Source organism: Lepisosteus platostomus, chromosome 24 (genome assembly GCF_059453375.1).
Source record: "Lepisosteus platostomus isolate fLepPlt1 chromosome 24, fLepPlt1.hap1, whole genome shotgun sequence".
Classification (NCBI taxonomy): Eukaryota; Metazoa; Chordata; class Actinopteri; order Semionotiformes; family Lepisosteidae; genus Lepisosteus; species Lepisosteus platostomus.
In genome coordinates, this window is record NC_142634.1 from 10,355,706 (window position 1) to 10,382,596 (window position 26,891).

Here is a 26,891-nt window from a genome sequence, read left to right on the forward strand (position 1 = left end):
GCTTTTGATCTCTCTTTTGATTTAGAGCTCATTCCACCTTTAGCTGCAATAACAATTATGAAGTTGCAATCTGGCTTTGTCCAGGGAGTGACTGGCAGTGCCATGCACCAGCAGCCCCCCCACAGTGATGACATCGTGTCGTTAATTAAACCTGTTCGAAGGAGGCGTGCTTGTCTTCGTTGGCACACCACTGCACACATATCTATTTAAAATGATCTTTTTATTCCTGCTGCTGTAGATGTCTTCTTTTAAGTCAGCTCAAGCAGAGCAGTTATCATTGCTAAACGACTTGATAAAGATGAAATGTAACTGGACACAATTTGCAAAAACCCATTCCCCATTACTTTTATTAAGATCAAAATCTTAATTTTAATTAAGGTGGAGGGGTTTGTGTACATTGCAGGCATTTAGTGATATTATGAAGTGTTGCATATCCCAGTAATCACAGCATGCTTAACCATTACAACCAGCTGATATACACATTTCTTAGGCCTGACCATTTTATTTAATATCAAACAGTAAAGAGGCAACTAGAAAATGATCAGGCTATTTGACACTAAGAAGCTAGAACAAAATCTGTTTATGCAAATAGCCATTCACACCTGGGATTTCCAGAAAAAAAACAATTTGCAGTCAATCTATTAGTTACTGAAAAAGGTTTTCAACAAATTACAGATCACATGTATTGTAAATGACTATATATAAATACACATTTACCTTGAACACACAGTGATGTACACATTCATCTAAAAACATTCAAGTGCATCAAACACAAAAACCATATAGCAAGACTCGATAAAAGCATTTTATCTAATCATATGCAGCCATTATTTTATTTCATGCACAAGCAAGATACAGTATTTGTATATAGTTTCTTGCCATACTGAGAATATGCACGCTAGTATTTGTATTGTATCTGTTATTATAGTTCTACAAAGGCCACAGTTTTTGTTAATTGTAACACTTATGCATGTTGCATTCTTTCATACTCGTTTTGTTCAGCAATGCTGCTCTGGATACCAATGACAGTCTGATAAAGAAATAATAGAATTATATTTGGCTCAAAATGCCAGCCGCTGCCTGTCCTTTATGCTGTGCCCTTTCTTGTCAATTGCAATTTGAACTGAAAGATCTTTTAGCCCGTAATTCAATCTCATACCGTCATGCACACTAAATCAGCCCTTGATTCTTTTATGATATTCAATGAACATGACTGTGATCTAAAAATCACCTTTACTTACTTAGTAACAGGTGGAAACAAAATCATAAATGCATTTCTAACAGAAAATGTGAGCTAATCAGTTTTGAAGGCTAAGAAAATGGATTCTGCCAAATCGCGCATTTGCAATAGAGACCTTACACCTAAGATATCTTATATCTTCCTCTTTTTGCATGTTTGTTCATTTTTATTTTAATATCAGAATCATAACTGAATAAGTTAGAACGTGCTGCACACAGTGCCTCTGTGCCAGAAGTTGACTTGGGAGATTAACAGAAAACCCAGTGTTTTTAAGCTGCAGGAAAGGGTTAAACTACTGTTCTATGGACGAAATCCTCAAATTCTCTGGTCATAAGAAACTAAAACCAGATGCAAGAATATTCTCTGCATTGGACTAGATATTATCAGTATGCACATGCCATCCCTCAACCTTAAAACAACAACAAACCAAATATTTTACAAACGAATGTTAATTCTGCTACTATCCCCCATGTTGACAAGGCGCTGTCGTGATCAAAGTCTGGAGGCACATTAATTTAATTAACTACCCCTCTAACACACCCCCTCTTAAACTTTTGGAGAAAACATGGACTAAAACTTTAAAAGTGGGCTCTGAAGTACAAAACAGAAAACATGAGTATCCACTCTGAGAGCCACCATGACTGCACCAGAGAATTATGCAGCAAACCAGCCAAGAATTTAAATCACAAGAACACTGAAAGTGAACAAACCTTCACTGACTTCTCAAAACCTGCCTTACTTTCCCGTTTATCCCTGTAATGTTAACTGACATGAAAAATGTCGGGCTCTTGAACAATCTTAGTGCAGTGCTAGAGAAAACAGAATAATAGATCACAGAATCATAATAGCAGCAGTAATTGTCCATGAATCTGAATTACGAGACCAATATACCAGCATACAGAGAGCAATAGTTATCCATGATACAAGTGTCATTCCTGTTATTCAGAGTAAAGATTCATTGCTAAACATTTTTTTTTACTGTCAGATTATGCACAAATGCTGGTATTTAATTTAACCTTTGATGAAACTCCCTAAATGATGACTTATTTGAACTTTGAGACAAATCACCACATTTTCCGTTGTCTACAAATACCATATGTGGACTAATACTAGATATGGGTAATAACATGGAGTTCAATTATTCTCAATGGAACCTTTAAAACACCCCATTTAAAAAATAAAAACTGGAAAGAATATTGGTTAAATTTCAAATTGCTGTTACACTTGTTGCATTGTGTATAATTTTAGAGTATTTTTTAAAATTGTAAAGTGCTGTTACACTTGTTGGCCTGTGTAAAAATGGCAGCTGCCACACATTGGGAATTTCGCTGCCTCAGAACCTTAATTTACCTTAACGTCTTTAACCTGAGCTCTAGAGATATGAACAAAATAACAGCAACACTGGTAATAAGCTGCTTTAGGCACTATGAGGTTTTTCATGGTTTGTTTCTGCTCTCCTTTTGGAATGACTTTCAATACAGAAAGAGCAAATTATTGTCACAAAGAGCTGGGTTATATCTTCACATATATATACAATTCAATAGCCAAGTTCAACTGCAATAATGATAATCTAAATTATACTATTTATAATCCCCTCTAAATCATATTCACTCCATTACAGGAGTCATCCCCAGCATAAAACAGGCTCTCTTTCTTCCTCCCCAATAAATAACACAATACTGGAGCCACAAATGGAACAATACAGAGAAGTCAATAGCTTTCTCACTCCCCCTCATTTATAACAGCCTAAATCACAAGTTATTAAGATGGACAGCAGAACAAAGCATTATAAAATGACTAGAATAGAGACCCTCTACCCAGGATTATAGAACTGCAGCCCATTCACATTCTGATCATAGCCTCACTCTCATTATACGTTAAAATGATCACAGAGGAGAGGAGGCGCTGCTCCTATGTTCATTTTTAAAAATGTTATTGCACTTGAAAGATGAAAGTCAGAACTACACATCCACGCACAGCACCAGGAGGACTGGGAAGGGAAGCCAAGGAATAAACCCACAAATTTGAGGCCTGAGAGAAAACAGCACCGCCCCAGCGTGCAGTACAGTGCAGACAGGGAAAGACAGAACTAACTGAAACCAGAGCAAGGCGTGATGAAGGCGTGATCTCCTCAGCAGATGGAAGAGAGGGGAGGCAACCAGGAGAATGGAGCCGAAACAGAAAAATGTCTTCTCACTCGCGATGTAAGCGAGACGACCACTTACGAGGAACTTGTTCATCTTTCTCCCCTTCTTACTGGGCACATCAATGCCTGGGGCAGTCAGGACATCTTTACTTGAAAGGTAACCTATGCTACACAGGTTACAATTAAGTGTACCTGTAATTGTCAGGTGGTTTTGGTAACCTGGCAGCCACAGGTTGCCAAAACACAGGACACACCAGGACTCTGGCCGAGTATTGAAACTCGTAATGACTGAACAGCGGCTAAAAACCGAAGGCAACATTCGAGTTCGGCGACTCGCTCCACACAAGTCCAGCCTTACAGTACCTTGACAGACTTCTTGGGCCAGCAAACCACAGGTACTCCAGTAATGGCCAGCTTGGGGTCGTCATCAGCGTGCTCCTTTAGAACAACCTGTCAGAAAAAGACCCGCAGCGTGTTAGCCACCAACAAATTCAGCGGCTGCAGGTTCCCTACCAGCAGCAAAAGAGAGAGCGGTCGGCTGTCAAAATGCAAGGAGACAGATGATCGTTTTAAAGACTGCTTTTGAAATAATCCCTCGGGTAAAGTTGGATTTGTGGCTGATGTAATTATTTTCACTGAAGACGACAGGGCTTACGATCACTCAGTCACTACAAACAAAACTGCAAACTCTCACGTGAAACACTGCTAGGCACCTATTCAGTATCACCCGAGAGTTACTGTACAGCATTCTTCTATCTACAGTGCCTGCCCTACTCAGTTACATTCATGCCTCAGTACAGATGCCTGCACAACCTTCTAGGTTATATGGCAAAGATCTGCTGCAGACTGTCCTCTAACAAAGACAGCCAGGCCTATCCAAAGTGATGTATTTTCATTGATTATAATAACACTACCTTGTATGCCTTTACGAGGGGAGTAATCGCCAGAAATAAGTTGGTCTTGCTGTTTAATGTGCAAGAATAACTCAGCTGAATAAACCAGATTGATTTTGTATGCGCTTCTCCTTCCCATGCGACATAAACAAGAAAATATGTGTCTAATAATACCCCTTGAAATGAATTTAGAACAAGGCCTCAGATTTATCTCTTTTTTTAAAAAGACAGCTTCAAGAAATGTGCAATTATGGAAACAGCCACAGCAAAATGTGAAAATGAATAAATTTTGCACTTACAAACAGAGGTCTCTGCTTCATTAGTCACTGTAAAACTACATATGTCCTATGGGACAGTGTTGCAGTTCTTTGTAATTAAAGTTATTATCAATAAGAGCAGGGATTATTCTAATTAGAGCCACATTCCTTGTGTATAAATGTCATCTTCAAAAAAATAATCAAATGAATTCCCTCTCTGCATTGAGCAATCGAGCTGCAACCCCCTGCTGTCCCCTGCTGTTTAGTTGTCTACCAGAGAGCAATTCCTCACTAACTACAATGATCATTTGGAAATCTAACTTCCACAACAAACCTGGCCTGCTTCTCTCCCAATCCACCACGCAGGTACTGTATTTATTGTGTGCGCTGCACAGACCACAGATCCCCACGTTTGGAACTTCAATTCTTAGAGCATTAAATTGACACCTACCTAAGGACAGACTGACAATCTGCTGCAGCACTACATTAGACTTTTCTTTAAAAAATGCAAATAAAACCAGAATAAAGGGAAGTGGACGGATTCATTCCAGGAGAATGAGAAGTCTCTGGAGATCTGGCATATACAAATCGCAAGTGCTCTTTGTATTCGGTGCCTTTTCTCCAGAACAATCAGAAGAGCCTGTTAGAAGAGATACACAAGAACTCTCACAGGGGGTGGAAGGATACCTGGAGCCTTTGAAACGGCAAACAAGGTGAAGACTGGGGGGCACAAGAATACAATAACTCAGATATTTTAAAGGGTACTGATCACATTTAGAGAAGGTCTGCATCACAATCACTTGAGAAATGGTACGGCTTTTCAAAGCAAGCAGTCCTGCCAAAGGCAAAGCTATTACCAAGTGCTAAGTTAGGTGCATTTAGTAGTTAGGTGCAAGTTTTGATTTAACCCAATATGATAAAAGCGAGGAGATCTCATATTTTATGCAAGAAACATGAAAGGGAAATAGGGATTTATGAGCACGCTTGTATATAAACGCCCAGCTGACTTTCTTGCGCAAGAGAGCTTGAAATGAGGCAGGTCTATCTAGTCCCCTTGTCTTGGCTGAGCAGGAAAGGAGCGCGCACTCACCTTCATATCTTCCAGAAGAGCCTGGGGATCCTCAATGCCCTCCGGGACACACTTCTTGTTCTCCGGGAGGGACTCCAGCTTCTCCACCAAAGCTTTCAGCCCCTTCAGCTCAAACTCCGTCAGGTGAGTCCACTTGTTGGAGGCCTCTGACACGGGGGATCCAGAGGGAGTTTTGGGGAAGTCCGGGGGGGCGGCGGCAGTTGCGGATTTGGAGCTGTCGTCCGAGTCATTGGAGAGGGCGTGCTTGAGGTGGCGGGCGGCGGCGGGGGCTCTCGGCTTCTTGTCCTTGCCTTCGGAGGCCGGCTGGGTGCCGGCTGGAGAGCAGGACTCGTCCGGCAGGGTGCGGGAGCTCCTCTCCTGCCCCTCGCCGCGCTCCTCCCTCGACTGGGCCTCGCAGGAGTCCTCCTCCATGTCCATTTGAGAATCTGAGAAGAAGCTCTCTGTACTCAGCTTCCTCTCCTCATCTGTGGAGGGGGGCGGAGTGGAACACAAACATGGCCATTAGGCGACCAGGTGGCCCCATTGGGAAATCTAAGCATTCAGCACACTGCTTCAGCCCAATAGCTGCTGGCTGTGATGCTGGCCTCAGCCATCAGTCAAGAGCGACAGATGTTGCATGGAATTCTGGGAAGCCAGTGTCATCACAGGCTCAACTCTCAAGACATCAACTCCCCTGGACGGGTCCAGTTAAATACTATATTGTGTATTATTCTTCCTTACCTAAGTCATACACAAGTCATCCGTTTCATTTATATTCTAGCAATCAACGAGCACATTTGATTCATAGATTGTGTTTATAAAGCCTTTTCTAGAAACAGCCCCTTTGGACTGACTATCTCGGTGAGCTGCTGTGCTGTAATTTCAGGAAGCTGCAGTAATTTTCTATTATCACGTTTATTTCCCTGTTTGTGTACACTCGCTGTGTAGTGGGCATCTAACTGTACACGTAACAGATAAAAGGTGAACATATTACCCAAACAAATTTACAATACGTTTTCTAATTTTCAGAAACTAGGACAAAAACTAGGTACCATGAACACTCCAAGCAAGACTAAGGCCCTAATTACAGTTCAAAGATTAATTAACAACTCTCACACTTCAGAAAAAACACCCTATTTCAAAAAGGGATGCAGGAAGTTTTGCCCAGAAACACCATTTAACATATGATGAACTAATGGGCTTCTTTTGACGACATACAATACTACATACAATTCCCATCCGTCCTAAAACATGTCACCTGGCTTTAATAATTCATGAATACAAATTCAGAAATATTAATCTGCACCTTGAGGGGCATCAACTGAACATTTCCATTCCCAGATTTTGCTTACCAATTAACATCGATTCCCTCTGGAACCCCTTGATTAGATGAGAGCGTTTAGTCAAGCAGTAGACGTATCTCTCCAAGACATACCAGCACATCTCATAGTAGAAAGGATAGCGGAATTTGGCATGAACCTGAAATAAATATGGTTTTCATTAATGTCCATGTACTTACTGCATAGTTACAGTTTTATAGCTACCTTTCCACTATCCAAATGAACAGTAAGAGTGGTCACCTACAGATGGTAGGTCTTCTGTTACTTTCCGCAATTTCTGCGAGGTTTAACTAACAGGATTCAAGAGTCAAAATGTTTCTTGCACACATTATACCATATTACGGCAAACAACCGTAAGAATCTACATTTCATTTGAAACTAAAAGAGAAAGGTGAATTGGAGAAATGCTAATACGTAATGCCCTCCAGATTTATTCACATCGTATCATATAATAAAGATTTCCAGAATGGATGATACATTCTGCCGAAAAAAAAGTCATAATGTAATCCAAATAACAATGCCCAGAGCAGAGTCATACTGTATCTGTCATAATTTAACTGAGAAAACACAAAGTCATACTTATTCAAACCCCCATTACTGACATTCTGTGAATTCTCCTTTTTACATGGACCATATTGAAAGGATGCCTCCTGTAGTGTGCTAAGGGGTTCTGGCGTTTATGAGGGTGAGGTTTCTGACACTCCTTCAGACAGAATCGCTCCAGGTCCTTCAGACCCATTGTCCGTGGACTGCCTTTTGGAGTTTGAGCTTCAGAGCCGACCTGTCGAGAACCTTTATTTTGTGGGCAGTTTGCGATTTCTTTGTCAATTCAGATGTATGCTCTGGATCACAGTCATGCTGGAATGTCCCAGCTGGTGCTGCTTGGATGTGTGTAGAGTATGTAGTGGAGCTCATGATTCTCCCATTTTTAACAAGGACCAGTAATACAAAACAACCCAAAAACGTACTAAATGCCTCAAGAAGAACATCACCATTCTGTGCTGTGTGACTTGGACGTGCCTGTCCAAAAGGGGCAGTTTTCAGACCATAAGATGTGGTTCCAATTGCCATTCAGATGTAGTTGTGGGACTCAGAAGAGGCTTCTTCCTCGCAACCTGACCATGAACGCCACATTCTTTGAGTTGACACTGAACAGTAGATTTTGACACCTTGGATCTAGAAGATTGCAGTTTGTGTTAAAGATCTCCAGCTGTTGCCTTCGGATTTACAGGTGTTTTCAAAGCAACTTTTCTAACAGCCTTGTTGACAGGATACAACTGCACACTCTTCCTTACAAGGAACTATTGTCAGTAGCCCTACATTTCTTAATAATGGACACTATAGTGAAAAGTAAATTAGTCATTTTGTGGATATCCATTATAGCCATACCTCAACTTGTATAAGTAAATAACCATTTCACAGCAGTTTCTGGAGAGCTCTCTCCAGACCTGACCGAAACAGGAAATGTTTTCTGTAATTCAATTATGACAACTATGGCTTGCTTCATCCAATGCTACTACAATAACAGTAGTCATAACTGTTGTAAGCAAGACATTATTCAGACTAACTCAATGTTTTTCTCCTATCAAATATATGAATAAATATGGAGGGCACTATAGAATGTGAACTACGGTTGATTATAAATGTAACTAAAAAAAGGGACCCCCTTCATAGAGACTAAAAAATGGGAGACTTCAGAAGAGAAGCTGATGTTTAATGTGATAGTACCATATCGTACAGTCCAAACTAGCAACCAGCAGGGGGTCACAATAAATCACATGAATATGTAGCTGCAAAGATCAATACATTTAAAGGGTTAACGCAGGAGGTAAATTAAAGTATCCTTTATATTTTAATTTGGCATCACTAAACCTTAATCCTTCCCAATTTTGACTCATCCATTGTTATTCACAATGGACACACACACTACAGACACTCCCCAAGTTAAGAACATTTGACAACATCCACATGTTGGAACAAAACTCCATGTAATTTGAACTCCGGCACACGAATGCCAATCCATGCCTGCACACAAGACATCACTCTCAGACACTATTTGTGGCAGAACAGCTTCCGTATATGCAACTTAAGTTGCCTGTTTGTAGCCTTTTGACCGAAAGCACCGCACGATAACAAAAACGATCCTAATCATGGATGAACGGAAAATAAAGCATCCGAAGCAACATACAGCAGGACAACAGATTGGTTATGTGCTCGGTCTTAATCATTCTACGATCGTGGTGAGACTTTCAGGTGCATTGTGGATGAAATAGGCTTTTGTGGGCCAGCCTGGGAACCTACCACACAACTCACGACTTAGACATGGGTTTTTGGAACACAACCCGTTTGGAAGCCAGGGGAACTTCTTGCACAAGCATGAAGGGATGAGGGTAGCACAGTTTTTCCACCACCACCTTCACAGGACCTCAGAAGAACATTAACGTCAAACTGGACAAGTGACACCTCTCGCTCACAGGGCTGCCAGTTCACACAAAAGGGAGTGGGTTGCTGTTACTCTGCTACCACAGGATGCTTGGACAGCCTGATCCCAGGGTCATGTGTATTACCCATTAGGCACTCCTGGTCGCCGATGTCTAGTATCAGGGTCAAAGTGACAATGTACTGGACTACCGTGTGGAAATTCCAACCTATAAAAGTGTCTTGTGTGACTGAACCAGACAGAAACCCTTACAAAAAAAATGTTAAGCAGGGGCGGTTGCAACTAATGCGACACATTCCTTGCCATGCCATGCAGAAAACCTATCAGATCTTTCACGGAAAAGCTTTTAACGCGATATTCTTTTCACAGTACACGACTACAATAAGAAAACCTACAACCACATTTGAAAAAAATACCCAAAATTGTTGGTATTCAGGAAATTCCAGGTTTGTAATTTTTTTGTGGAAGAGTACAATTTTAATCGAGGATGCGTGACCAGAAGTACAGCTGTGCTAACATTGCTTTGCTAAAATGACTTAAAGCTAAAAGCAAGAGTAAATCGTCGACAATTTTTTTTTCCAATTTTACAACTGATGCAAGACAGCCGTCTACGAATGACACTGCCCTCTGACATTCACGTCCACCGTCTTTAATTCAGCGCCACACTAGCACAGCGTTTTCAGAAACACATTTTGTTTTCCAACAAACTCGTCAGCACGGGGGGGGGGACAGCTAACTCCAGAGCTCGATGCTTCTGTCCGATGTGGAGTTTGCTTGCTGGCTGCGTTGGACTGGCTTTTCGAAGCCATACCTTCCCCAGGAGCCCTGTGACAGGCTGGCACCCTGGCCAAAGGCGAGAGCAGTTTAAGGCTCTAAAGGTGCCTGGTGCCCTTTGCCTCTGGAATAGCCTCATCACAAGAAATGGCTTTCTAATAATGGATGGATGACTGGGCAGCACAACATGTGAATATGTGCTATCTTACTAACACATATCATGCTGTCTAAAACATGCTGTCTAAAACTGGGAGCCACCTTTAACATTCCTGATAAATTCGTACTGGTAATGAGTAGAGGTCAGGGGAGGGGGAGGGGTAGTCACTGCCTTCCTTTTATTTTCCTGAGTAATGTGCCGTGAAAGGTAACCAGAACAGCAGAATGCAACATGCATGCTCATTTCAAACCAGAAAAGTACCGCTTGCTGCGCCTACATTACTTTCAGGATTTAAATGCGAAACTCGTGAAGGAGCCAGCGGCGACTGACAGTACAGTCCACAAAGGCGCGTTATTTGCCTTTGAAGAGTGAAAACAAGTCGCATTCCAGTGCATCACAGGAACTCCATTTCCCCCATCGCCCACCATCCTCCATCCCTCCCCCCCAACTCCCCACTTCGAGAGCACTGCAGGAAATAAGATTTGCAAAAACTGGACTTACAAACAGGACTCCGACTTCACCCCCTCTCCTTCAAAAAGGTTTTCAGTCACATGCCTGGGAATATTAAAGACAATAAACCTCAACATTTTGCAAATCTTAAGGAGGTGCACCAATTTAGCTGGTACCTGTTTAATATTATGTCTATAATGTGCACGTGCAAGTGTAGGTAAATTAACTGCAAAAAGGCATCTGCATGCAGTGCTCCCATATCACATCATTTACATTCAAGTTGAGTTCCTCAATTTTCCATCAGTGCAAATGATTGCTTTTTCAGCTATTTTCTCTTTTTAATAATTTCCTGCACATTAAAACAAAAGGATTCCCACGAGCCTTGAAAACACAACAAGCAGTGCACAGCCAGAAAAAAAATGAATACCAATAACCCAAACTCCTCGCTGGAATCAGAGTTTGAATGTTAAATGTGCTCCCCACCACATTTAATTCACCTCATTACAGCCGTACATCATCTTCACCTTCTCTAATGAACTCCCTCTTGGTTGCTCTGAGTTGAAGACCATTTCTCTCAGATTGTCAAACAGAGGCCTTCACAATACTTTGGTGATTTTGTATTAAAGTAGCCCGTTTTGGGAGGGCAAAATATAAAAAAAAACCATGTATAACCATGCTGTGGCTATACATAACATTTCAGCAGTTCCAGAAAAAAAACAAGTTTCGTAAGACTGCAATCTCATCCACGGAAAGTTTTATTTTCATTGTGGAGCTATTAAGAGAGCACCGATGCTCTCTACTATTGTGTTGTACTGTACATACTGAAGGTATAACATCAGCACCTGTCAAAACATGAGACTGTGATCTTCAAAGCTTTTCGTTTCAGGGAACAAAAATGGTTTCTCATCTTCTGAAGGTAACTGCAAGGAGTATGTGGCAAGAGACAACACAGACGTGCACAAGAGGAATTTTTCCACTGACAGCTTTGGATTTTTAGATGGGCTCAGCAAAAACAGAGCAAACTTTGCACCGAAGATCAAATGGCTTGAATGCTGTCCCCAAGTGTTCACATGCATAGTAGAATACTCCCCACTGCTTTAAAGTTTTCCTTCATTGCACTATTTTACCCACAATACAAAAAGCGGTTTCTGTCACCCCAAGAGCCCTAATTAGGTATTAGAAAGCTCTTATGCAATATTCAAATACGCAAGAGAGAGGGAGTTTGCCCCACCAAAGAAAACGCTTTCATCTTTCTGAAGTAAACCTGTCAATGTTTATTTCTTCATTAAACGAACGCATGGCACCACCTGCATGGCACATGGGTGGTAAACTTGGTGTCCTGGCAAAAATCCATTCTGGATTTGGTCTCCTTAAATTATCTCCCTCAATTCCACTGGTGCGTTTCTCCCTTCCCACCTGATCTGCTGTGGTGCTGCTGGGACAGAAGGGCTGCCCAGGATGGTGGATGAAAGAGGTTCCTCCCTACGTGTGAAGAATTCTGGGATACATTTTGGGATACCAATTTATCATCCCCAGCCAGAGGAACATTATAGACAGTTCTTCCATGCTCCCAGACAAGGGATGGAGGGAGGGAATATCATTTCAAGGATATAGTTCTGCTGCTTTAACAATTAAAAAACTAAAAGGGACAGAACTTACTTGGGCAATTCTGCCAGACAAAAATGTACACTTCATAAAAAAAATAAAAGGTACAATTGCACAGAAACACAAACTTCTTTAAAACAGCTAAAGCATCTGTGCCCTGCAGAAGACGGATTATACAAAACAGGAATTTGTTTTTGCAACAAAGAGCAAAATGTCGTGCAGGAGCACAGCAGAGAGCAAGAAAACTGAAGTTATTACATCGCACAAACTGCTACTATTCCTAAATTGATTTTTCTCTGCTGCAATTGGTACACAAAAAGTTTAGAAATCCACTGGAGCTACTGTACATAGCTTGAAAGCAGGGCATGACGATCAAAGCCTTTTTAACGTGAATATAAGTTAAAGGTTTTAGACAGGATTGCGATTTCTTGGGGGAGATCACCCCCTTTCACCTTGGTGCACTGCTAAATGACAAGCAGTTTCAATGATAGCTGAACCTCCCCTCTAACATGTGGCAATGCTACAGAACACTCCATGCAGTGCACCATGCAAGTATTATTACAGTTAATAACGGATTTTAAGGAGACAGTTTTTGTCCTGCATCAGTACATCTAGATAATTGACCTGTATTTCTTCTGTCTATGCTGTATCAATCAAATCCAGCTCTTGACAAACAACGAGGGCTTCCTTTCACAACTGCACACCTTCAAGAGACAGCTTACAGCAGTGATCATTTGTTAGCCATTATTACCAACTGCTCAATTAACCTGAAAAAACAAGAAATGTCTTTAAATGCCTTTTCTGAATGTATTGACTCTCTGGGAAGACAATCAGCCGCTTTTTACCATTCTTACAAGATCAGCAAAGAGTAATGTGACAACAAAGAGTAAATACTGAATGCAGCAGAGAAAACCTCTACAATCTGTAAGTGACCACTTTCACTCAGCTTGTTTTAGGGATATACTCCCAGAAAAAAAAATCTCATTTGCTTCCGTAGACTTGTCACCTCTCCAGCCAGGCCACATGACCTCCAGGGACCTGTGGATGAGGCAGGATGGTCAACTTACCTTGAGTCCTGTTCAAAAAGACGATTCTGTCCTGTTCACACCATGGTTCAAAATCAACTAGCAGAGTCATTAAACAGCCAATCACTGCCTAGTTTCTAAGAAACAGCAAAATCCACTTCTATGACTTTTTGGCTTGTATTGCATAGTTTTAAGCAAATTGTACACGAGTAATTTGCCACAGGAGTGATTGTAATGCAGCTGCAGTTTAAAAATTAAAGTGGAAAATTTAACTGGGTGTGAATGCATTATTGCTGGCACAGCTACCTGTATTTAGCTACCCCTGCTTTCATCTTCTTTTGCATACCTTAGCTACCTGTACCAGTAAGGAGTGACAAAACATTGCTAAAGTTATGAATAGGATATTTTTTTAAGCTCTACTTGTGAAAGCAAACAAGGATGTGATTAATCATCACCACACATCAGAAATGAACACTGAAAATGGTAAAGACAGGCAAAATTGGAGCTGAAAGAAAATATAGTATTTCCATGTTTAAAAATGAGTCAAATATACGGAATATCTGAAGTACCTAAAATTAGGAATATTCACAGGTAGCACTGATGCTCTTCATGGATCATAGGCATGTAGAGATGACATAGTACTCGCCTAGCCAGTACGGATTGTCATAATCCAATATATTCCAAGTAATGTGCAGAAATAAAAACCTTGACTCATACCTTATTAAAGTAAATTAACACTTGCATATGACATCTAATCCCCCTTCTATAAGCATCTTGAGGAATGTTGTACAGTACAAGAATGTGTCCTATATTTGCAATAAATGTAATACAGTGTTTTCTTACTAATTTGCTCTAGGCCAGTGCAAACCGCCATCGCCTACTTCCTAAGCACTGCTCCCAATAACGCTCAATTAAATAATTATAACCACTTTGCAGCAGCAATCCTGCAAAGGAATCAATTAAACAAACAGGCTGTCGAACAGCCCCAGGTAGCAAAAACTGGAATGCAATACAAACGCTTGGCAAACCAGTTTAAAATAAATTCATTTAGTGCATACCTAAATACTTCAGTTATGACCATCAAGAGGGCAAGTCCCACGATACATACGAGAAGATGACTGATTTGTCGGGACAGGACAAAAGCAAAGTTAAAATGGCCTACCTTTGTTCTGTTTTCAATCTCATAGATGGTGAGCTGCATGGGAATGTTAAAGCTATGCAGAATGTTTCCACCGAATACCAGAGTATCCTCGGGTGTGTACACAGCATGGATCCATCCTGAAAGGAGACCTCCATGTAAATGCCAGCGTTCTGACAGTATTGCCTCAGCTGTTCCACAATGGGGCCCTCAAGACAGGGTCGGGGAGTCTTTACCTGCACGCGCAGCCCAGAACTGGGGCGCGGTGGCGCTGCACCCTCGGGGGCACGCAGAGAGAGGCTGCCGGGGTACGAGACACGGGGCAGGAGGCAGTGCGAGGAGAGGCGGAGGCCCAGAGGGGTGCTGGCCATGTAAGCCTCTAGATCAGTGGCAAGCGTGCATCAGGAATGTGAAAATGTACCCCCCCCACACACCCACGGACACCTTTTTTGCTTTTACGAAGGGCGCACACTCCGAGCTGCTCTCTTTGAAATTCAAGACGAAGAACATCACTTGCTCTGCTCTTTCTCGCATGGGAACGGCGTCTCCCTCTCTAGGCCTAGTTGGGGGTCGCTCCTTTTCTGACCCCCAAATTCCTTGGCGACATCCCTGCTGCGCCCACTTGTACTCTCTCAGAGGACAGCAGTTCAGTGCACGATTGCAGACCCATTTTATTACTGACTTCAAAATAAAATACTTAACTTACAACAATTATTTGAGGCAAGCTCTGTAAAAGCGTAAGACAGAATCTCAGGATAGATTGTGTTGCATGAATCAGGCACCAACGAAGCACTGAGATCTACAACGTCTCTATCCGTAATGAGCACACGTATGCTTCTCCAGGACAGGCTCGCAGATGAGAATGGACAAACAGGGATGCAAGCGTCAAGGCAAACAAATCCATACGTGGCGGAAAATCTGTTCTTGCTAGCTGCTTGTGAAAAAGTGACAGCAAAATTGTACTGTTCACGTTGTACTTGAAAGAAACAGCTCGCAAAGCCACACAGACGTTATCTAACCCCCGACAGAGCATGCTGCTCCATCTCCTTGTCTCAACGGTGCGTCAAGGAAACATAACAAAAACCAATCTGAAGTTATTCTAGGCTGGCTAGGCTGTAAATACAAATAAATGGAAAATTTGTACCACAGAGATCAAACTAAAGTTAAAGTTTCAAGCTTGCACAATAGCCATGATTCAAAAGAAAGAAGTCTCCAACCCTCTAATTTAGTCCAAGTGTTGAAGATGCCCCATGTGGCACATGATGACTAACTGGCATGAGGCTCCCCCAGCAGCATGTCAGACCAGTGTCTGCTGGATTTCTGACTGACCCAGCGGAGACACAGATCGACAACAGGCTGCCATGAATCTCCATTCAAACCTTGCAGTAAACACAAGCCACAGGCTTCTCAGAAAAAAACTAAATATTGACAAAAAAACAGGTCAATTTCCACATTTGTGGCATTTATTTTATAATGAAAAATCATCGTAGTTATGATTATTCTGCAAAATACAGCTCCACTCTGTGTGAAAGACTTTTTCTTAGCCACATACACATGCAGCCCTTGTTCAGTGGAGGGTACCAACATATATTAAAGAGGCTGCAGGATTAGTGATCCTTGCTTGAGGAACCAAGGAGACTAAACAGAAATAGAACAACAGCTCAGGCTTGGTTCTGTAATTCCAAGGTTTTTTAGTGCACTGTACTGGGAAACTGAATCAATCACAGGTACGTTTGTGGCAGAACAAAAACACAGAAAATGCAGAACACTGCTAATAAAGATTAAGCATCAAACCCTCTCATGACCATCACTCGAATCCTGCAGCACAGACTGTAGTTGCAGTCTGTTTGAAGCGCAGGCAGGTCAGCCTCATCAGTGCTGCTGTGTGGGACTTTTCTGCACCTACCATGGGGTACCAGAACACAGGAGTGCTGCAGATATTTTACTAAGCCTGTGCAGCGGTTTCACTCTGAATTTCACACGCTGAGGGGAAAGAGCCAGCTGCTGGCGTCACACAAAAGCAAGGAGAAGAGAATTCAATCTGGAATCGGTACCCCAGACATGGGAGTCTCTGGTTAGCACACTGGGACAGAAACAGCCCAGACCAATGTCGACATGGTCTGTTTGTTGCACTGGGGTGAACAGCCAGTAACATGCAGGATCAAGGTAAAGACCCATCAGGTCCCGCGACGACACCAAAGCGTATGCCTTGCCCGCTCATCCACAGCCAAACAACTAACAGCTGCAGGGCGAGTTTTCCTATTCGTGCAGGGAGCAGCAGGTTGAAAAAATAAATTAAAGCAAGGATTTTGCTGAATATCTGAGGATTTTTTTTTAAAGTCTACACTGTAACCAAATTCGGTTAGGTGAAAAAATCATTCTCAGCACTGCCACCTAGCAAGACGCAAGCTTAATAGGCACCTTGCCAGGCTGCAAGTTCAAAATACCAGCAGCTTTCACGGGCTTTGTAATGAAGCTGGAATGTCTACCCGCATGGTGGACTTCCCGATGAAGAGTGGAGTGCATAATTAAATCTGGAATCGGTACCATAGATGTTAAGTCTTTGGTTAGGACACGGGGACAGAAATAGCGCAGACCATGATGGACGTCCCGTAGAAGAGTGGGAATTTCTGACGGATCATCTACCAGGACCCCGTCACGTGTCACTGATCTGCCAGAAGCTGTCCCGTTTCGCCCCGCCCTCGCTCCAGTTTCCGAAATCCCCCCCCCCCCCCCCCCATCCCCCTCCTCACCTGATGGGATAAAGAAGGTGTAGCCTTGTTTCAGTTCGATCCTCTGACACCCATCCACACGGTCTCCCAGGAACACATCACTCTGCTTGCCCGACAAAACCCACTCCTCGTACACGGACAGATTGGGAGGTGTCGGAGGGATGAGCCAGAACACCTGTGGGGGGGGGTAAAGATTAAATCACACCGTGGGCATCAGGATAGCGACACAACATACAGAATATGATGAGTAAAGCCTGCAAGGCACATCAGCCATATCCTGCTTGCTTTAGCTCATCGTTCCCTTTCCCGAAATCATTCCGGCCAGTTCCCACCGTGTCCTGAGGCATTCTCCTGCAGATCCTGCTTGACCTTTGGAAGTCTGCGTAATGTGAAACATATTTCAACCCTGCAGTACAGCAACACATCTTCAATTTATGCTGATGCTGCAGCTTGGCTACTGCTTTAAAATTATGCATACAGAGAGCACATTTATTTATATCCCTTTCCAATAGGTTGGCTGGATGTTAACCCTGGTGATCTTGCAGGAGAGAGATGGAGACAAAAGAAGATGGAGAGCACTCTACACTTGGGTTTATAGTAAGAAATGCAGAATGGACTATGGCTCTCGATGGCAGTGTTAATACAGTCTAGCGTGATCTTGTCAGAAACTGAGCATGAAGACTGGGCCAGGTCAGTACTAGGCTGGGAATACCTCTACAGAAAACTGTGTTTCTGTTGTAAACCAGTAATTGACATTTCTTTCTAGATCAAAATAAAAAAAAACACTGTGCTGTGCAGAGTGCTGTCTTTGAGATGTAATGTTAAATCAATATCCTGCTTACCTGGCACTGTGGGTGAGTGGCTAAATTCTACTACAGCTAGGCTACACTCTGGTCTTCCTAAAATCCCCCTTAATTCAATTAGTAAAGCAATTCCTTACTTCTCAGTTCAGAGTTCCAAGTTACGGTTGTGCCTTAGTTTAGGTTTCCAAAAAATAATAACCTACAACCTGATTTCTGTCATCAATACATGCAGACTTCTCTGCATGTGAGCTGTTTTCCCCCTGAGGAGCCAGCTACCTCCTGTTCATCTCAAGCCATAGTGCTGATAGTACGGAAAGGGCTCAGGGGTCAATCATCTTTCAACATCCGCTTACAGAAGTAAGACTTGGCTAAGCAGTGATTTCTGGAGATAAAGCCCGAAATATCTGTTTCGCACTCAATGCACTGATAAGATGAAAAGGAAATCTGTCATTGATGTTGTAAGAACAAAAATCTATATGCGTGGTACAGATCAAAGGTTTTGAAGTATCTGCTGGGGTACAGACAGAATGACTGGAGGTGTGAAGGATGCTGCACATTTTTTTCTCTGATCCCTCCTTTAGTAACTTGCGAGTATCCCTCACCTGAAGAGTGCTCACGACGAGAACACGAGAAGTTGTAAAACTGAGAAGAGAACAAGCACTGTGCAATTTCCATTTACACGTTTATTTCTCTAACCTTACAGATATTTACCTTTTCCAGATATTATTTGTAGTTTTTATTTTTTGGACTTTTCATTAGAAAGAAAGGGGATGCTTCCCACTGTCCGTCCTCCTGTACTTATTTCTGAGACAACAAACAGCACAGTGGATCAAACCACAGACGATCCCGGAAGCACAGAGCGCAGGGCAGGGCTACATCCTGAAGGGGGTGCCAGGCTGTCTCAGGGTACGTGCGCACACTCAAATACACAGGGACAACAACAACACTGGAAACCACCTGTGGTGCCCACACTTTCTCCACCTACTCTCTCCATGACTCAGCTGTAAAATTTAATTCTGCCTGGCAGCTTTTCTGAAATGTCTTTAAGAGCCTGCAATTTGACCCAGAGGCCTGAAAGACCTTGAAGACTGTGGCTTCCCTGCTCTGTCCTTTGACTGTTTCCCCTCTGGTTTTCTCTTTCACACTTCTGGCTTCCTTTTTTTTCTCCTCTTTACCTTTTAAATATTAATATTGGATTTAAACTGTTTGTTTAGATACCAACTCTGCCTTACAATGACGATTGTTCACATTTAGTTTGTTATTGTATGTAGAATCATGTAATATTCTTTTGTCTTCTCTGAAAATCCAATAAACAAATATTGAACATGAATACAGGGGCAATTCAGACAATCATTTGCTTAGGCAGCATGGTTTAGAAAGGTCTGAGGACACAGCAGAGCACCCAGCAAAAATCTGCATATACTCATGGGAGAACATGCAAACTCCCCATAGACTGTGCTACAGTCCAGAACTAAACCCAGCTGCAAAGGCAGCAGCCCTAACCATCACACGTTATAAACCTGTTTTTCCAAACTGCAAATTAGTCACTTCTTAATTTGCAGCCTCTGTCAGTCGCAGCTTTTCCAAAGTGATTCATTTCAAAACTTAATAAGGATTTACTGCCAACTCACTTTTGATCCTGCAGTAAAAAAAAAAAAACAGACATTTTTGACAGGAAGCACCAAAACCACGTATATGAAACAGAAACAGAACAGCCTTACGGGTGCTGCCAGGCCAAGCTGATCAAGACGGAGTGGAACCAGCAAAGAAATAGGAAAGTATGGATTGGCACAGAAGACCAGTCACCTGCTGGACTGAAAGCACTATGAGAAGCTCCACCTGGTCACGAGAAAAAAGCCAAGCGGCTGTCTGCCTCTCAGGTTTACACTGTGAACTGGCTATTCGTCACGGATTAGATGTTAACTGTAAATGCTTTACTTTTCTTAAATGATTTCATTTTTAACAGACTGTGACCGGTACTCTCAAAGTGAAGGTGCACAAATCGCTGGAGTAAGGCCAGGGTTATTCTCTCTGTGAGAAATGGCCACACTTGTGACTTCCCAGGTGCCTCGAGGTCTGCGGGGACGTCAGTGTGAGACACACTCCTCCTCCAGCCAGCGCAGACCCTCCTACGGGTGCTGTGGAGCCGGCAGTGTCAAAGGTGATTGGCCGAGATTCAGAGGAGCATGTCTGCTCATCCCCATCCTCCCCTGCGCAGAGCAGGAGTCACTCAGTGGCAAAGAACCAGTTGGCGATTCCAAATTTGGGCGGGCATGAAAACAAAAGCAAACTTTTAAAAACCAATGACTATACTTTGTTTCGAAAACCCCCCCAAAAAATAAATCTCTGTGGCACGGTCTGCAAACACAGAATGTGATTATGTGAGGCACCGCCCAGGTGCATCCAGTCATTAAAGCAAAAGAGTCTTGAAAGGGATAAAAAAAACACCTGTTAACAGCCACGCCAGCATGGGCCTGTTAGGTAAGAGTGGATTGGCTGTCACCTTAACAAGCCTTAGATATGGCAGCTGCTGTAGTCTCCCTCCATGCCAGGGCGCTTGTAAATATGACCTGATAACTGATATAAAATATCTGCAAAGTTCCATTTCATAATTCAAAGCTATGAAACACCACACTGTACTAGAAGAACAAAATTAACACAATATTGTTAGCACTGTGCAGCCTAGCTAACAGCTAAAATAAAAAAAATATATATAAAAATTGGTCTCCTTCACTTATTTGCAGCTGTGGTCCAGCACAGCCAGACTTCAGTGCAGTTTTAACATTCATTCACGCTGGAAAGCACTGCTCTCGTTCAAGATCGCCCCTTTCATCCTAGCCCTCCTGATACAGACGCTCACCGCCAGCAGTGCAACAGTGCCAGGGTTTGGTTTCCTGAGGTGGGGGACTGGCAGGCAGGACTTGGCGTTGCATAATCTGCTGGCAAGGTCTCCAGCTCTTTGTTGCTGCGTGGCTGGGCTCTGGTCCGGTTGTCATGAAGGTTAGCGTGAGGTGCAGGCTTATAGCTAACGGCTTCTGACAATCCAATACTGACTTCTATATTGTCAGCAGCGTGGTAATACCTTTGTCTGCACTACCGCCTCACAGTTCCCGGGCCCAGTGCATGACACAGGGACTGGAAAGCCTTCTGCATAGTTAGATCCACCATGCAAATGCCTGGCACGGTTAACTGATGTCTCTTTTATGCACTGCACAAACAAATCTGTGTTGCTTACTTCCAGGTAAGCATCAAGGTTATCCAAGGCCTGTCGGGATGCAGAATGTTGTTAAGGGACAGATGGACTCTGGGGAAGCTGGAATCTCGAAACCAAACTGCCTATCACTCCTGTGCTTTGCTACTTACCTTCCCTCCTCGGTGAACGTGGTACCACACGGACGTGCCTCCAAAATCGATATGGAAATCGGTGTAACACCCTTTCACGCTCATCAAACAGTACCTGCAGGAGACAGGAGGGCAAACATCAAGCGATCGCCAAACTTCAAAGTTCGCGCGATATTCTTGGCACAGGCTGGAGAATCTATCTACCTGATCAAGGCTTGGCAACGAATGTCTTCTTCCAAAACACAGATCTGCCCATTATTTTTATTATTCCCACTGTGAGGACACAAGGGGCGTGCGCGGCGTGGAGGCAGAGATCTCGACAGAGAGGCGCGTTCACACTGCACACACCCTGGGTGTGCTCACAACAGCTATGCAATTGCCAATTATGTTTCTTTCACATCTCAGCAAGCAGCTATAAACCCTGCATCTGCACACAGGAGTGAATTAAGAAGTGCAGAAGGGGCACCTCCAACCCACCTGCCTCAAGCCACCTGTCTCTTAACACATCACAGGCAGCACAGCCCTGTACTGGAGGAGAGGGGTGTCTCTCACTGACTGCACTGCAGGTCTGCAAGCCAACTCTGATCAAGTCTGCGACATTGAATCTAGCCTTGGCAGTGATCAGGAAATTTTACCCCACCACCTGAGGCGCCCTGGTCCCTGTTGAGACATAGGGACATAGCCCAGGCTCGAACCTGTGACAACTGGATCACAGTGCTCTCAGGCACTGAGAGTCCTCAGGATGCCCAATTACTCCCATCTTTAATCAAACAATTTGGACTTTCTGTACCTAGCGCTTAAACAGAAAGGAAATCACGAATACACGTTATTAACCTGCAACATCACACTCACCGGCCAAAATATCAAATCCCACCAATAAATCAAGTGCAAAGCCTCAGCAAACAGGAAATCACATCATTCACAGTGCATTACATGGTATATCACCAGGTTCTGAAATATTACTAACCTATTTCAACCCTCTCCCATTCTCCAACCAAACAATAACGCAATGGCAAGTCCTGCCGCTTCCATCAGGACTGAGCCCAGAGACGTGCTCTGGCCAGGGAAGACGGGTTTCATGCTGCTCCATCCAACTTTTCCCCATTCCCGAGTGTGTCTATTTATTTGCCGTTCCAATATTTAGGTGTCTGATTGCAATTAGTGAATGATTGAATAACCTTATAATCAGATAAGAAGGATGCAAGCCCAGTCAGAAATGCTGTAGGATTGTAAATTCATGTAGCAGCTCTGCAGGCTTTCCACATACTGCAATTCATTAAAGTTACTCATTAAGACCAAACACAGTCACTGTGCAAGAGTAACCAACCACTTCATTTCGGGCCATTAGAGCCACTCAGAAGCTAACAGGCTTTCTTTAAACAATCAGATCACGCGTTTTGAATCCCACTGCTTATCTCGTAGACACAAAGCAACATTTGTAATAATGCACTCCAAAGAGAAAGATTCAAAACCTAAAGCAGTGGGTGCACATGGTTTATTCAATCATAAAGTCTATCAGCTGCCATTTTCCTGCAATTCATCATGTGCTTCCTCTGTTAGACGTCCAGATTTCTGCCCTGCAACAGGTCAGTGGTGCTCCAGGCTATCCCGGCATACAGCATATTAATACTGCACATAGAAATACAAATGGATTAGTAGCTCCGATATTTTAACAATGACACATTTGAGAAGGTTGGGTGCCTATAAGAAATGCACAACTGACAAGATGGCTTCTTTCAATGACTCCTTTTGCACTTCAGCTACAACAGCAGCAAGGAAAAGACCAAATGAGCTGCTCGATGAGAGAGCAGAAAAATACGTGAACATTTCCAGGCAATATGAAAAATGTACAGGTGAGGCAACAAGCCAGGGTCAGTGCAGAAGAATCGGATAAGAAACAGGTTAGACAAATTGCCAGGAAGAAAAAACAACGTTTCAGCCGTGAAGGCAATTGTTGGCAGATCTGAAAAAGGCTTGACAGCTGAAACATTGGTTTTCCTTGCTGTGAAAGTTTCTCCCTTGCTACCGTTCAGCATGAACCTCTACTTGTTCCTTTGCAGCCCACATGCTGACCCAGCTCCACACTCAAACCTAAATTAAATCATGAATGGTGCACAGTGGGATAATTCACTCTACAAAAAAAAAACTGTAATCTCAATGTAATGTTCAAGTCAGGCTAAACCCCATGAACTTGTGTAGTTATGTACACAGTCCTGAAGACATATACTGTACTCAATCAACCTACATGCAGCATGTTTTTTAACCCTTTATTTTCTGTGCAACACAAGGCTGCAACAACATGGCACTATGATAAATCACTATATGCATGATATTAGTGCTCATGTCTGCTCTTTGCATTATTCCTTGCCTTCCAAGTATCCTTCCAGCCGTTTTCTAACCTCTTCTTCAAAATCAGGGTTGCAGGGGACCCAGAGCCTAACCCAGCAAGCAACAGGCGCAAGGCAAGGTACACTCTGGACAGGACGCCAGTCCACAACAGGGCAGACAGACACTGACACGTACACAATCACACCAGGGCCAATTTTTCCCAAAAGCCCATTAAACTTCCACCAGATCGTTTGGACTGTGGGAGGAAACCAGAGCACCCAGAGGAAACGCAGACAAACATGGGGAGCACATGAAAAAGCAAGCAGATAGCTGAACCCAGGGCTCCAGCGCCGCGAGGCCTGGACCTGGATGGTAAGAAATGCCTGGATTTGTGTCCACAAAGAAAAGGTCAGCACATGTATAAAAGGCATGTAGGTATCGGGGGAGTGCAACAATGTCCCAGCACAGAGACCGAGAGGGAATATGCACTGGGAAGCGTGCTGGCACAGACTCACTACATGAAGTCACTCGGGCAAGCAAGATCCATCCACCTCCCACTGGACTCCAGCAGCGCCACCTACTGACAGGAAGCACTCATGACCGAGCCAGATCCACTCAACCGCCTGCAATAACCAAATCTCATCCATGACCTGGAGGATCAGCTGAGCAGCCGTTCCTGCACAGCGACGCTGAAGAGGCATGGAACTGACCCAAACCTTCAGACACCCCCACCCCCGCCTTCCTAGTTCTCAAGCAGTTTACAAATACAACAGCAGCGTCACAAACTCAATTCTGTAAGTTCCTTACACAGTCACCCGAAGGCTGAAAATAATTAAACATCCAGCCATTTTCCAGCCGCTTTATCTGGGTCGAAGAAGAGCCGGTAAGCAATGGATACAAGGCAGGATACACTGTGGACGGGCTGCCAGAACATTGCAGGGCACACACTCACACCAGGGCCAAGTTTCCCCAGAAGCTTATTAACCACCCAGTATGCTTACTGGATTATTGGTGGACACCAGAGCACCCAGAGGGAAAACGCACATGAACATATAAACTGCACACAGAATGCACCCCAGGAATTTAACCCATAGCCCCAGGGGTATAAGACAGCAATGCCAACTACTGCACCACCCGAAACATAAGCAATAACATTAACTTACTCAGACGTAAACTATTTTGTACCTAAATATAACTGCTTGGTAAATATGCAGAGAAATAAGCCTTTAATCAAATATACTGTGATAATCATGGGTTAGGTTAAAACCAAAATAAAAGCCACTGAATGCCAGCTTAACTGTAAGCTGACCTTATTCTATCTTATGAAGACAAGGCAAATTTGTGAAAGGCAATGAACACAAGCTAGAATAAAAGAATAAAAGCCATTCACCATTTGTGACCAGCGCTTACCTTGAATTGATGAGAATCTTCAAAAATGGGATCACAGGTGCAATAGCCAACTCGTCACATTTACCAATCAAATCTGACGAATTGATGTGTTAGTTTTACCTCTCTACACACCGAGAAAGTTAAAAGTTTTGCACAACAAGCATACAACTCACTGTACAACACGGAACGGAGTTTCGCTTAAAAGAGGAAAAAAACTATCAAACAAAAAGAGATTGACAAAGCAGGGTCAAAATACAGGACATAAATGCAATAGATGTCTGATCTATACTAACGGCAATAAAACAAAATCAAATAATAAAACCCAAGGAACAAAAGTTTTGGTTATGATTTTAAAGTGCCAGCAGTGCTGTTGTCCATTTTGTTCTTCAGAAGGCTGTTCCACTAACTAGGCGTGAGTCAAAGGAAAGCATGGTCTCTGAAAAGTGCCCATTTGTTTTCAGCACGCACAGCAAACCAGGGCCAAGGGAACAATGCCTGTGTGATGAAATACAAGGAGAGAGATGGACACAAAAAAATCTGACGCTAAACCATTCAGAAACAAAAGAGCTAAAAAACAGAATTTTGAATCCGACTCTGGAATTCCACTGGAAGCCAATGCAGAGACGCTAACACAGGGGTGAAGGTTCGCAGGGTGTTGTTTTGGTTGCGATTCAGATTGCAGAAGTCTCTACACAATGCAACTTGCGAAGGACAGACCCAGAAACTCCAGCCAGCAAGGAGCTGCAGTGGTCTACTCACGAAACCGCAAAAGCATGCAATAGCTTTCTCTGTCTGAGAAAGGCATGAGCGATATTACCCAGGTAAAAGAGTATAACCGCACAATAGCTTGCAAATTGCTCTGAAACGCCTAACTCACTCAAGCAAAAAAATCAGAACGAGAGAGTTTAATTTGCGACTTTCGAGGGGTAATTCAGGCGGCCACAATGCAGCCGCCGTCTCGCCTTCTCCAACAAACAAAAAGCCACCCTGGCCACAGCCATCTCCCTCACTGCAGGCGCCAGCAAACAAGCGAAAATCGAGCCCGGTTCCTCCCGGAGATGCCCTGCTGTAGGACAGAGGGCAGGCTCCCGGGCTTCACTCCTCTCTGCTTCCCCCTCGGGGCTGTGCCGGGCGGTACTGCTGGTCTGAAGCGGACTACTGTCGCCCAAGCGGAGAGGCTGTCGCAAGAAAAACGACATCGCTCGTGCCACTATAGCAAAGAGGACCTGTAGATGGTGGATACGCCCCCCCCCCCCTCCAAAATAAACCCAAACAATCGGTGAAAACGGTGACCTTGAATGATGTGAGGATGGGATCGCCAGGCCATGCTCGGGTCCCGCACTGGGGTTCATCTCGGTGACGTGACACAGCGCCACTTGTTCTCCCCACATAGTAAACAAACAATAAGAAATGCCACTGAATCCACAGGAAAGCCGCCCGCCAAGAGCAGAACAGCACCGTACGGAACAAAGGCAGAACACTAGAGCTGATGCAGACCCCTGCTCATCGCACGCAGCGAGAAACGAGAAACCCGCACTAGACCGTCTGTGGACAGGTCTTTCCGGCACACCTGCTAACACCCTGGCACAACTCCACGCACGCCATTCTACCTCAGCCACGGCAGACATTCCTAAAGACATCCTCCCGCAAAAACACGAAGCAGCCCTTGGCAGGCTGTGAGCATCTCCACACTGCTAGCCACCAGCTGAACAAACAACGGCTGAACTACGCAGCCTTACACTTATCGAGAGCGCAAAAAACGT

General features: G+C 43.5%; 1 protein-coding gene across 5 annotated transcripts in view; it reads right to left on the reverse strand.

The window, feature by feature from the left end:
- The window catches only part of kdm2bb (lysine (K)-specific demethylase 2Bb), a 79,780-nt gene that overhangs the window by 34,838 nt on the left and 18,051 nt on the right, over positions 1–26,891 (reverse strand). For 4 of the 5 annotated variants that reach the window (XM_088618814.1, XM_088618815.1, XM_088618813.1 and 1 more), the window contains 6 exons: positions 21,433–21,526; positions 17,288–17,441; positions 14,559–14,674; positions 6,958–7,084; positions 5,627–6,090; positions 3,750–3,836 (listed from right to left, as the gene is read on the reverse strand). In XM_088618814.1, the coding sequence (XP_088474940.1) occupies positions 3,750–3,836; positions 5,627–6,090; positions 6,958–7,084; positions 14,559–14,674; positions 17,288–17,441; positions 21,433–21,526 (1,042 nt within the window). Of the gene's footprint in view, positions 1–3,749; positions 3,837–5,626; positions 6,091–6,957; positions 7,085–10,817; positions 10,878–14,558; positions 14,675–17,287; positions 17,442–21,432; positions 21,527–26,891 lie in introns of those variants that run through there. The other variant, XM_088618817.1, reaches the window with a different exon arrangement.